Source organism: Canis lupus, chromosome 32, assembly GCF_048164855.1.
Source record: "Canis lupus baileyi chromosome 32, mCanLup2.hap1, whole genome shotgun sequence".
Lineage (NCBI taxonomy): Eukaryota > Metazoa > Chordata > Mammalia > Carnivora > Canidae > Canis > Canis lupus.
The window spans coordinates 34,836,961-34,851,125 of NC_132869.1; the positions used below are offsets into that span (position 1 = coordinate 34,836,961).

At 40.1% G+C, this 14,165-nt stretch overlaps 1 protein-coding gene across 2 annotated transcripts in view; it reads right to left on the minus strand.

Annotated features, from left to right (window-relative positions):
• AAGAB (alpha and gamma adaptin binding protein) overlaps positions 1-14,165 on the minus strand; it is a 52,778-nt gene that overhangs the window by 29,184 nt on the left and 9,429 nt on the right. For both annotated transcript variants that reach the window (XM_072809338.1, XM_072809337.1), the window contains exons 2-5: positions 5,726-5,916; positions 5,494-5,590; positions 5,076-5,165; positions 1,832-1,915 (exon numbers count right to left, since the gene is read on the minus strand). In XM_072809338.1, coding sequence (XP_072665439.1) covers positions 1,832-1,915; positions 5,076-5,165; positions 5,494-5,590; positions 5,726-5,916 — 462 coding nt within the window. The remainder of the gene's footprint in view (positions 1-1,831; positions 1,916-5,075; positions 5,166-5,493; positions 5,591-5,725; positions 5,917-14,165) is intronic.

Here is a 14,165-nt window from a genome sequence, read left to right on the forward strand (position 1 = left end):
TGTTTTGGTAACAGGGAGATGACAACATAGGCTAAAATCTAAATCTACCAGGGCCTTATTTTATTGCTACTATGAAAGAATAAAAATCCATCTTTGCAATTCAATGCAACAGATACGTTAGATTCCCCTGAGAAAGAATAATGTAGGGGGAGAGGAAGGACGAAGGGAAGCAAAGGGGAGGGAGCAGCTTACTATACCAGAAGGAGCTTCTCCAAGGATGACGTGGGTCAGGTCAGATCTCAGGCAAGCCAAAGGGCCCCAATCTGACTTAAAACTCAAGTGCCAACTGGAAATTGAGATGAAGTATTCTACTTTGCTAAAACTAATCTTCCACTCGACTCTCTTATCTCAGGGGAGATGGGGTAAGCTCAGTTTTAACAGGATTTTTCTCATTCTTTTCCAAAGTACTTCATCTACCGTGGGGTCCCTGTGGAGACAGCCAAGTGCTCCAAGACAGAGAAGAACCCCACCATCAGCAATTCCAGATGGATCACGTTAGAGGTTGAGCTGTATCCCCCATCAAGTTCAACGGGTGAAGTTCTAATTCCCAGTTCCTCAGCCTGTTACCTTACCTGCAGGTTTCGCAGATGAAGGTGAAGTTATACTGAAGTTGGGTGGGCCCTGAACTCAGTACAACTACTGTCCATATACAAAAAAGAAATCTAAACACAGACCAACATGCAGGGAGCATGCCGTAGGAGGACTGGAGCTATGCCGCCAAGAGCCAGTGCACTGCCAGGAGCAAAAATCACACAGATTCCTCCTCGGCACCTTCGGAGGGAACATGGCCCTGCTGGCATCTCGGTTTCACACACCTGCCTTCTAGAGCTGGGAGACAGTAAGTACCTATCAGACTAAGCAGCCAGCATGTGGTCCTTTGCAACCACAGCCTCAGCACACGGATGCCAAAAGTGAGGGGGCAGCATGCACCAACCAGCCCACCCCCTGCATGCTGCATGTCAACTCTGGCTTTCCCGCCTCAGGGCCACCTTCCATCATGTCAGCCCGGGCCCCACTAACTCACTCTGCCTGGTTTCCTTGTCTTCAGGCTCTACCTTTACCAGCTTCAACTGCCAAACTCACCTGCATGTTCCCATGACAATAACCTTTGAAAGATGCCAACTTCTTTGCATCACTCTCTGGGTAAAAAAGCTCTAATGACTCACCAATAACTACAGGGAAAAGTCCAGATTGTCCTGCCTAGCATTTAGGCCTCCCTCTTCTAAGCTAGCTCCAACTGCTAAGTGACCCTGGAACACACAACCATTATTGTTGATGCCATGCTTCCTCCCCTGCTTGTCACTCCCCACCTTCAACAACCCAAATCTTGACCATCCTGTGAACACTACTGCTGACCTCTATCTACTTTCACCTTGATGCCCTCTCTCTATCCTCATGCCCAACGGCAAAGACCACATCTCTGACCACTATGTGTTTACTACTTCTGCCAACCTGCACACATCAAAGATTGCCTTGCATGGTTACCTAGCATGGTAAAAGTACACACATTGATTCCACAGCTGGACCGTGAAGTCCTTAGGCATAGGGTTCATATTTTACAATTTTGAGAGTATTTCTTAAAGTCAAAGACGATGCTAGGCTTATTATAAGCAAGCTCTAAGTTCCTAAATTCTTATGGAATTAACAAACACATATTATAAATTCTTAGAAATATTACTTTTGGCTCTTCCTTTAGCTGGGGACTTAAAATTGAACCAATCTACAGCTTTTATATGATCTTAATGGTTTCCACATATATACAGATAATGTAAAAGGTCCAAGGAACAAGAGAAAAAAAACTCCTTAGGACTTTTAGTGCCAAGTTACTTACCATTCTTCATCACTACATTGGACCACACGTTTGCATTCAAGGCTTGAATGATTCGCTTTACGCCTGTAGATTCTGGGAAGTCATCTAATCAGGAAGAAGAAATAGATATATTTATACATACATTTATACACATATAGGTATATCCCCCAAGACATCATTTTAAATAACTGTGGCTTAGTCATCTTGCTCAGTTGGTACTTCACATTGTAACCTAGGTAGTAAAGAAAAACATAAATACAAAGCTCAGAGTTCCTGATAAGAATATCCTAGAAACTAAAACAATGAAACAAATGCACACTACAAAAGGTTTCTATGATAAAGTCATCTCTATCACCTCACTAATGGAATCCACTCATATCCTCCTGAAAATGTTAGTTCCTGTTAATTACACAATCCTGGCATAGCACTGGAAACACCAATTTTGGCTCTTTATGGAGAATGAGTTTCCTGAAGGCAGGAATGATCCTCTTGGTATGCCATAAAATGCTGTAAATATCCTACCTTCTCTTGGGAACCACAGAATAACTATTACTATTTATAATAGGTATTCAGAGAACAATTTGTTGATCAGAGAAAGATAGTTTAAGAGAAGTAAAATTACTATAACCATTAAGTGTAGGAGACAGGCAAGGGTCATTAAAGATAAAAACCACCAATTTAGTTTAGCTGGGGTTAGTACTGGTACTACCCTGCTTCTGGAATTTAACTGATACTACTCAAAATAACGGGTGGTAATCCCAGTTAGCATACGAATAGGTGATGTTCTTAGCTTGTAGATAGGTGTAGGATGGAAAGAAGTGTTGTAAGACTGAATATGGTAGATAATGGGAAAATTAGTTTTCATGTGGTTGGAGGAGAAAGTCTCCTAAGAGCTTACAGAGCACAATCCACCTAGAACTTGTGTCTAATGGCCTGGCTGGGCACAGAACTAGAAGTCAGAAAATCTGAATTGGAACTCAGGTTCTATAACTTGTTAGCTATTTGATAAGGGCAAATCACGTATGCTATTCTCCAAGAAGAGTGGGGCTGATGCCACTCTGCACACCTCTCTCCCAGAGTGAAGAGGCCCTGGAACTGATAAATTTGCTGATGTAACAAACCCTCTAGGCAGAAATCACCACCTAACACGGTGCCTGAAGGACAGCAGTAACAACCTAAGAGAAATATGACGAGGATGAAACTGAAAATACCAAGATGAGTTTTATCATCATCAATGTTTAAATGAAGAAACAGAAGGTATGTTTACTTGAACTATGAACGATTCAGTTTTTAAAAGGATAACTAACACTTCAGATGGCAGAGCCAGAAACCAAAAATATGGTCTGAAATAAGGAGCTAGAACCAGTAAGATGAAATCTAATCCAAACATGCAGAAAGTTTCATACCAGAGTTAGAATACATGCATACAAAGTATACAGTTTGTGTTTAAAAATTCTAGGGAGGATTTCATAACTTCACCTAAAGATATGTCAAAAATCTATTTTAGGGCAGCCTGGGTGGCTCAGTGGTTTAGCGCCACCTTCAGCCCAAGGCATGATCCTGGAGACCCAGGATCGAGTCCCACGTCGGGCTCCCTGCATGGAGCCTGCTTCTCCCTCTGCCTGTGTCTCTGCTTCTCTCTGTGTGTGTCTCTCATGAATACATAAATAAAATCTTTAAAAAAAAATCTATTTTAATATTAAGCTGAATTAACACAAGCACATTGTTCAGACAAGGAGCAAGGAGATGTGTGGTGGTGTAAGGGAGAATAAATTACAAAATAAAAACAGATTTAAATAAATGACTCAAATGTGGACTTTCAAGGACAACAGGAAACAGGAAAAAGAAAATTCTAGTGTCAGAAATAAGCAATTTTGTACATGCCCACAAACATAAAACAAGGCATAAGTTTAGGGGATCTGGAAAGATGTGGGAAGAGAAACTGTACCTGTTAATTTTCAATTATTAAAAATGACAGGGAGGGGCAGCCCCGGTGGCACAGCAGTTTAGCGCTACCTGCAGCCCAGGGCGTGATCCTGGAGACCCTGGATCGAATCCCACGTCAGGCTCTCTGCATGGAGCCTGCTTCTCCCTCTGCCTGTGTCTCTGCCTCTCTCTCTCTCTCTGTCTCAATAAGTAAATAACATCTTTAAAAAAAAAAAAATGACAGGGAGAAAAATCAGCCTTTTTATCCTATTCTCTGGCAGGGTTTTATTCCCAAAGGTAACATTTTGGAAAAATTCTAAGCAAGCCAGAATATAAAAAGAGATTTCTTAATTTCATTAAAAAAAAAAAAATAGGTTTCACGAAATGATTACTTATATCCTATCTATGTACTTTCATTCACATTGGTTGTCTCTTAGAATGTCTTTTGCAACAACTGATATCTTCTCAATGCCATGTCCCTACTGATAGTCTCATTACAAGCCCAGGACCTTTCTTATTTCTTCCTTATGGAGCAAGTGACATGTGAAAGTTCATGATGCCAACACAGTCTTTTGAATTTTGAATCTTTGAAACAGAAATAATCTCCCTCATCTCCTAAATATCACAGCACCAGTACATTTTTAAAATATTTATGACATTCCACTTGGCAATTCAATTGTTCATATCCGTGTTTATCTCTTGCACTAGACTATAAGGTTTTGGTGGGCCAAAACCTGTCTTGTCTTAATAGGTCCCACAGCAGCTAGCACAGGTGTACTTGGAAGGAGAGAAGTTGAAAAGAAGAGCAGAGGAAGGGAAGAAACAGAAGGTCCAGAGTAAAGTGAAGAGCTACCCCAGGGGTGGGGGTGGGAGGTAGTGGTGGTATTCTGGGTCTGTTTTTGGTTTCACATAAAATAGGACATAAAGACAGGGCTGTCATGCCCTCTAAAGTTCCTGGGACTTCAGCCTTAGGATAGGAGAAATTCAAAATAAGGAACATAAACTTTAACTATTTATGAGTAGAAGTCAAATCTTTTTTTGGCTGTGGACAAAGGATAAGAGATTGGTGAAATGACTAAGATTTAAGGTAGAAATCTCTATCTTTATCTATAAGAAATAAAAACAATATTTGAAAAGTCCTAACACATGTGGTAAAGCAAAAAAAAAAAAAAATGGATTTGGTTAATAGTAAGACCACACCAATGGGTTTTGCACAAATCTTTTCAAACAGCTGAGGAAAAAATGTTTTTTGAATTTCACTTTGATTCTTCCCTGGATTAAAATATTCCCTCATTACTGAATCTAAATGTCATGTTTCTCCTGACACATAAATACTTACCATCCTCCTCAGGCAACTCTTCCGGGCTAAGTTCTACCAATTCAAAGCCATGTTTGATACACCATTCTTGAGCTTTTTGCCGGTTTACACCTAATGTGCAAAAGAGTCCTCATAAGTAAAAAATTTTAAAAATAGAATATTGCTGCAATACTCTCCACAAATCTCGATGTTACCCCTGATGTAAGTTATTCTAAAGGCATCCAAAATAAATAGGAAAAAAATGATTTCTTGAACCCAAAGTGTCCATTCTCAAAAGTAAAATGTAAATATTACAAGATTCCAAACAGAAGTAGCTGAAAATACTTCCATAAAGTAATATAATCACAGGAGATATACTCTTCTATGAAAACAAAAGTATTTTATTTACCAAGGGACAGCAATTGTATGTACCAATCACAGTCTCATTGGCGTGCCTTACCATTTTCACACACTCTGTCACAGACCAAGATCATGACTTCAGGTAACCATGCTTCTGCCAGCGGAAGCCATGAAGAAACACTATCAAGACCAGATTTCTAGAGGGAGGGAAAACAAACATACAAACACAACCAGAAGAAGAGACAATTAAGAGAACTCATGGGAAAAGCAGGGGGAAAAAAGAAAGCACCAAATAACTTCTTACTCAAGGTCCTGGGCTAACCAAATCTTACTTGTGTGCTGTCAAAGTAAATCACAAATGCTTGTACAGACTCCGCGATTTCTGCAGTGACGAGATATTTGTTTGGCACCACACATAGATTGATATCTGCTGAATAGTATTTATTATCAATGGTCCAGGGATAAAACCTCACAGCATCATCGGCAGTCACTTCCACAATAAGATCCTCTGCTCCAAGGATATCTAAACAAAGGACACAACATTATCATGGAAAATGCAAAACTGATACACATACCAGATGGGGCACCTGGGTGGCTCGACTGGTTGGGTGTCCAGACTCTTAATTTTGGCTCAGGTTATGATCTCATGAGTCGTGGGGTTGAGTCCCACATCAGGCTCCTCACTTAGTGGGGAGTCTGCTTGAAGATTCTCTCCCTCTGCCCTTTCCCCCACTCACACTCTCTCTCAAATGAATGGGTAAATCTTAAAAAAAATATATATATATATACACCACATTAATATGGTACTTCGGCTACTTTTCTTTGTGTAAGGATTTCAAAAGGCCTCCCATTTATCAGGGCATTTTCTTCTCTATCATTTGATTAGAAAAGTAATAGTGACATAATTTAACTCATTGGCTTTTGTTCTTTAAGAACACAAAAATTACTGTGGCTAGATTACATAGGAGACAAAACAGTCATCTACCTAAACACCCATAAAGAGCAAGCAAAAGAGATTAACAGCTTACATTTATTTTATTGCTTACGTATTCATGTGAGATGGAAGGTTACAAGAATCTTCAAGAATCTGTACCTATTCTGTCCTTATTGCAAGTTACAAAGAAGGTAGCAGTAAGACTAAACCATTAATAAAATAAAAGCTACCCATCTTCCTTGGGCCAAATGCTTACACATTAATTCATAAAAGAATGGATACTGATAAATGACCCCTATTCCATTTACATTCAGCCTTGTTCAAATTCTTTGAAGGCCAACTCCAATTTTTGTTTGCTAAAGACACTTTGGGCATAATTTAAATACATAATAGCCAAGCACATTTAATTATTTACAATATAACTAAATCTTTCAGAAACCCATGTGCAGCATGGCTATAACTAACAAAATTCTTACAGTAAAGGCCAAGTCAGTGATGAACAAATACAGACGAGGTCATGGAACCACTGAAGCAGTCTGCTTCCATAATGCCATAAAATATTCAGAAGTGGAAAAACATTAGAAATTGTTCTAACCTAAACTCCCATCTCTCACATTCATACCCACAACCTCTGTTTTATACAGATGTGGAAAGTAAGCTTAGAGAAGTAAAATAACATGCCACTAAAATTGGGTTATTATAAAAATATATGGCAAAATGGCCACAAATTCCTTTTTGATGCTAACAAAGATGAACATATAAAATATCCCTCGAACTCACAATTAACAAGATGCAAAAAACTAGAAGCTAAACTTTCAATTCCAGAGCTAAGATTATATACTTGGAGCACTGCCATAGTTTCTGTTCAACAAAAAGATATGAGGAAATTATTTAGTCTAAAAGACTGCTCGAAATAATGTATAATAACATATAAAGTGTGTATGTGCACATATGCACGCTTTTTCATTGGTAAACTTCCATCATGTGGTTACTAGGAAGAACTAGTCTGAAAACAAAACCCCCTTTTTTAATTAAAATAGAAAAAGTAGATTTAAAATAAATTTAAGACGACATTTGACATATGGCACATTGTGAAACTAACTTTCCAAAATTTTCACCACAACCAGAACTGTTACTTTTAAATTACCATGAGGTCTGTGCCAATATTTGAAAATCTGAATTTATCTTGTCTCTTTAAGAAATCAAGCACTTCTTGCTGCTTAATTTCTACCTAAAGTTATCTTTTATTAATTATCAATCAATTCCACAGCAACCAGCTGCAATGTCCTTCATGTAGCATCATGACAAGTTCAGATAGGAAATAGCAGGAAGAACAGATAAAGCATGACAAAGATTCTTTTTTCATGTAAATGTCTCACGGGGGAAAAAAAAAAAACCCTAGATCAAAGTCTATGTTGCATTCAAAGCTAATCTTCCAAACTTCAAGCAGGTGGCACAGCAATATGCCGATAAAAGCACATATGGAAGAAGGCAAACTAAACCAAGGGGAGTAGCAAAAAATGTATAAACTGATTTTTTTAAGGGTAGGAGGAGCCACCATATGGAATCAGTTTTCTTCATTCATAGGTAATTTTTTAAAATAACGAATTAACTGTTTTAAGTGGAGAAGCACAAAGGGTAAAATACTGAGTCCACATGTTGTTAAGGGGCAAAGTACAAGGAGCATGGGACGAGGACTCCTACCATCACCACAACCAATTCCTTATTATTTCCCAAACTCCAAGTGTTGTTAAGAAAATTGGAAGAAAATTTCAGTTACACTTTTTTGGAACCAGTGTCTTCAACTAACATGAAAAAATAAAATCAATTAAGGTGCCATCTTCTTACTCAACTGCAATTTAGGATATTTGAATCCATTAAGGATGGTTCAATTTATTAATCAATGTGTAGAACACAAGGCAGCAAACCAATGTGTGCTACTCAGAGCTCTTAAAATTTCAATTTTACACTCTCTCTGATTTTCAAATGATGAAGATATTTACTAAACACACAGAAAGAAGCAATTCCTCTTGTCCCTAAAACCTAGATGAGAACAGAACCACTAAGTTGGGAAAACAAATTTCACCTTTTAGTGTTTCCTAGCTGGCTGTGTGTGGTTTGTTCCTTACTCCTTGTGCTGACTAGAATTACTTGATAGCTCAATTTACTTATCAGATTCTTTTATTTTTAACATTTTATGTCTAATCAGATACTTTCGGCGAGGCTGCATATGGACTTTATTATCACATCTGTGCCATCTCCCAACTAGAAAAGAGTGAACAGTCTCATTCTTCTTGTCATCGATATCATAATGTAGAGTTTAATTTAAAAAATGTAAATGTCTACACTGAATATAGCTTTTCTCGCTCATCTCTATTTGGTTTCAAACGTCTAACACGTTTATTCTTTTCCAGATTAAAACAAAAATTGCTCAAACGCTTATGCACATGACGAAGAGTTTCTGGAGATCAGCCAGACGGTTTACTCATTTCACAGATGGGAAAACTGAGGGCCAAAAAAAAAAAAAAAGAAAAGAAAAAAAGAGAGAGAGAGAGAGAGAAAGAAGCCACTTGCCTAAAGGAGAAGAACCTAAAACGAAATTCAGGCCACCAGCATTTTTTTCGTACTACCCAGTGATGCAGTGCATGTGGTATTTGGCATCTGAGCTAGATCACACTCAAGTGTCCAATGCTCACAGCTCACAAGCCAAAACCAACCTATGGGCCTACAGTATCACCTGTTCTTTTATGAAAACCAAAAATAAGAGCCAGAACAAGGGCACCAGGATATATGAGCCTGAAGCACAATTAACTCATTCAAAATCTATGTATGGCTTTTGGCCATTTATATGTCAAAAGTGAGTCACAGTGATCAAATGGTTGTTGTTTTTGTTTTTGCCAGACTTCCTAGAAAAACCGGCAATAGTCTCCCTTCTTTGCCTTCACTAAGCTGACTTTTGATGTAGTCAAAAAGATGCACAAGTAAAATCAAAAGTACCTCCTCCCTTCTCCTGGTGGATGTTGGCCTGTCTCATTCACACTGTTGGCAGCCACCTGGTGGAGCTGCAATACATCATTTTTAAAGAGACAAATACTAGATGATTAACTGCCAGTCTGTTACCACAAACTTGGTCTCACAGCTTAAAATAGTTAATCTGTAGTGTTTTCAGATGAGAAGTTAAATGTCAACCCAGTTCCAGTAGCAAGTATAAACCTTTCCCCCGGTTTTAAGTGCAAGTATAAATCTCTTTCCCTGTTTGAGAAACTGTTATACATAGCCATCAATTCTCCAGCAACTCCTATTTACTTCTCACTGCTTTCATGAACTTATTTCCCCTACAGTCCCACATGGCAAGTTAGTGACAAGCAAGATTCAAGAGAGTTGAAGAAAGCTGTATGCCAAGGAAGCATGTCAGCTCAGCCACTCCTTCATCCTCACACCCGCTTTGTGCTTCTTCTATCTGAATGTTGCTTCCCTCAGAGTGTAAATTTGGAAGGAGGCATCTAGCTTTCTTTAGTTCAGAATCAATAAGAGATGACAGGGATGCCCGGGTGGCTCAGTGGTTGAGCATCTGCCTTTGGCTCAGGGCTTGATCCCGGGGTCCTGGGATCAAGTCCTGTGCCCGGGTCCCCACAGGGAATCTGCTTCTCCCTCTGCCTAGGTCTCTGCCTCTCTCAGTGTGTCTCTCATGAATAAATAAAATCTTTTAAAAAAATAAGGAGTGATATTCTCTTTAGCATGAATGAGAAAGCAAACTGAAGTTCCAAGGTGAATTCCCATGACACTGAAAATATCCATCTTCAATCTCTCTCTCTCTCACAAACACACTACTCTTACCCCCTTACCTATCCACTCCAACCAAAAAAGACAAAACAAATCCATTCTATTGTTTGTGTGTTTTAAGTGGGTTCCAGTCGCCCCATGCAGGGCTTGAACTCATAACCCTGAAGTCAAGACCTGAGCATATGGGACACCTGGGTGGCTCAGTGGTTGAGTGTCTGCCTGCCTTCAGCTTAGAGCGTGATCCCAGGGTCCTGAGATCGAGTCCTGAATCAGGCTCCCTGTGAGGAGCCTGCTTCTCCCTCTGCCTATGTCTCTGGCCTCTCTTGTGTGTCTGTCATGAATAAATAGAATCTTTAAAAAAAAAAAAAAAAAAAAAAAGACCTGAGCATAGATCAAGAGTCGATTGCTTAACCAACTAAGCCACCCCGGCACCCCAAAACAAGTCCATTCTAAACTAAGTGCATGGATACTGCTTTGGATTATTCCTGTCTTCTTCAGTAGTAGAATGAAGGACACTCTTGATACCAGAATTAATGTTCCCTTAACTAATCATGACATTCTTTGTAATGAGACATTGTCCAGTGGTTAAATCATATTTTCTATGTCCAGAGGGAAACAACAGCTGCCACTCAAAACCAAGATGATTCTTCCAGAAATCAGTACTCTTCTGGTTTTATTCTTTCTCACTGAACTGAAGCTGCCTATAGGGAGGTATCATAACCTCCCACCCCAGATACAAGCGTCTTTCATGGTATCCACTCTTCTGGGGACCCAAGATCCCTCTCTCTCCACTCTGTAGCTGGCAGTACTAGCCACAACAGAAAAAGCCATAATATACAGACGGCACAGACCTGGGGTGAGACAGACCTTCATCTGAATGCTGGCCCTCCGTGAGAATGACAAATTAACCTCTGTGTGTCTCATTTCCTCATGGTACAAGGGGACACACCTCTCAAATGGCTTCTTGCAGATTAACTGAAACCGTGCGTGAGAAGGCGCAGGCAGGCACTGGACACAGGGTGGCCCTCGGTAACGCTCTTCCCTCCTCCCCAGGTCAAGTGTTTGCACATGGACAAGAGGCTGAGTCAGAGATGCACTGAGGAGAGCTGGTAAGGGCAAGTGCAATTAGGAAATCACCACCTCCCTAAACCGTTCGGGCCCCTCCCTTCCCAAAATATGCCTTCTCAAATGTTGCTTTTCCATTGTTAAGGCACAGACCGAAACAGAAGAGAAAGCAATTAGGAAAATTATAGGAGGCAGCAGAGTCTGACGTCAGTTGAAGGGGAAAGTAGCCATTATGAGAGAAAAGAATGGAGTAAAATGTGATTTAGGAAAAAAACATGAAAGAGTTTTCATGAGCCAGCGACGAAAGGCAAAGAGAGACCTTTAAAAATCACAATGGCTCTGCACTGTTGCAACTCCTTACAATTTCACGGCCACGATTTCGTGAGAATGTCCTATGAGGTGGGTGCTGCTGTCAAATACTCTGTTATGAACCAACCGGACACAGTTATGAATGAACAGATTATTCCCCAAGTAGCAGGGGCAGAATTTACAGCTGCAACGTAAAGGGCCTTCCCAGCCCGTGTGATGCTGGAAGGTTCAGCGGCAACCTTAGGGGTCGGGACGTCGCACAGACAAATGGGCGCAGAATCCATCTGTGATTCTCGAAGTATCATCCCGCGGCCTCCTGGAGCAAGCAAGAGCAAGCAGACGCAGCATTAGCTTCAGTCTGAGCACAGCTGCCTGGGGCAGTATTAGGCGGCCGAGGGCAGACGGCCGGGTTAGGGCTGCACACCAGCCTCCACGAGAATGCAGCAGGTCTTGTTTGCTTACACCACTTGATTACCTCTTCCGCACGCGCTCCTCCTCTCTGGTCACACTCGGAAATTCACTTCTCCACACACTTGGGGGCTTTTTATGTCATGGTGGAAAAGTTCTCAAGTTGGGGCAGGGGGAATCTAACTCAGTCCTCCTCCTTTAACTGAGGTTCACTTTCTCCCAGTAACCATCTGGAATTGGTCACCACGGCTTCGTCTTAAAATAACTGGAGGGAGGGGATGGGAGAAAACATGGTCTGGCTTGCCCTCAGAAGACCTCACAACGCAGGGAGACAAACATGCCCGAAAGAACAGGAAGACGCTGGCCGAAAGGGGAGAGAGAATATGGAGAAGTGAGGGCCAAGGAGGAACCAGCCTCTGTGTTTTACGGGCTGCGTGCAAAGTTGGCTTTACCAATCCCACAGCACGTGGACACAGCACTGCTTTATCAGCCGCACAGCTCATGGACAATTCCTTCCCATATGGGGGGGAGGGACTTCTCTGAATTTAATTACTAATACTTATTGGTTCAAAATCAGTTCTAGATATACATCTAAAGCTGATTTTTTATGAGGGGGGTGATTTTGCCCCTCCAGGGGACACATCAATATCTGGAGACATTGCTGGGTAGTCACAAGTTGGGAGATGCTACTGGCAGCTAGTAGGCGGGGGCCAAGAGTGTTGCTAAACATCCTACAATGCACAGGATAGCACCTACACAACAAAGTGTCAACAGTGCTAAGGCTCAGAAACCCTGATCTTGTAGAACCTGTGGGACTGACCTGGCTGTATTTATGATACAAAATACAAGTTCTGGAATACAAAGTTGGTTTTATTCTTTCTCATAAAACATAGCTGTCACAACCTCCTAAAAATCTATCTCTGATAAAATCTATCTCTAGCGTCTTAGTTATTTTAACCATAAAAATTACTTGGCAATTAACCTTAGATGTTTTGAAAATAATTTATGAATGGTGTTTTTTTGGACAAAAGAATACATAAGGCTAAATGGGACAATGATGAAATGAAACTACTTCCCCTATTCAAATGTTAATTTTTCATAAATCAGCACTGAATAGTAAAACCTCACAAAAAACATCAATGCTCAGGATGACAACAGTACCTGCAGCAGATGCTAACTTATTCTAAAAGAAGGTAAACAAGTCTGACATGAATTTTCCAAAAACAGTAAGTTTAATGAAGAACACTTATTCTGTAGCCCATGTATTCAAATGTTGAAAATAAGCCTGACCCATTGGAGAACATCATAAAGCTAACACACCCAATGTCCCAGGACCTAAAAGTTCCTTCAAGAGGGGTAAAATGATTGGGCAACACATGGTCAAAGGATCATGGAAAAAGAATACAATGACAAATTAGACTTCACCAAAAATTTAAAACTTCGCATTTCAAAAGATACCATCAAGCTAACCAAAAGACAAGCCACAGAACAGGGGAAAATATGTGTATTATACATGTGACCTGTAACCAGAATACATAAAGTACTCTTAAAACTCATTAATAAGATGATGAAAAACCCAACTTAAAAATGTGCAAAAGATCTGAATGGACATTTCACCAAAGAGGATACATGAATGGACTATACACACATGAAAAGATTCTCAACATCATTGTCATTAGGGAAGTGCAAATCAAAACCATAGTGAGATACTACTTCACACCCACTAGATTCTAGGCTGTAATCAAAAATATAGATAATAGTAAATGTTGTCAAAGATGAGGAGAAACTGGAACCCCCATACATTGCTGATGGGAACATAAAATGGTGCAGCCACCGTGGAAAGCAGTTTCTTAAAATAGCACAGCAGTTTCTTTGAATCTCCATAACTGCATTGCCCGTAATAGCCAAAAAATGGAAACAACCCAACCTCTATCAACTGATGAATGGATAAAATGTGGTATACCCATACAAAAGAATATGAAATACATGCTATAATATGGATGAATCTCAAAAACGTTAAGCTAAGTACAAGAAGGCGGACACAAGTGACTACATATTGTACGATTCCTTTTAAATAAAATGTCCACAAAAGGCAAATCTGTAAAGACAAAGTACATTAGTGGTTGCCTAGAGCTGGGGGTGGGAATGTGGCGTGACTGCAAATAGGCACAAGGTCTCTCCTTCTAGGATGATAGAAATGTTCTGCACCAAATATAAGTGGATTTTATCATATCTGCATTACATCCCAATAAAGCTGTTAAAAAAAAAAAAAT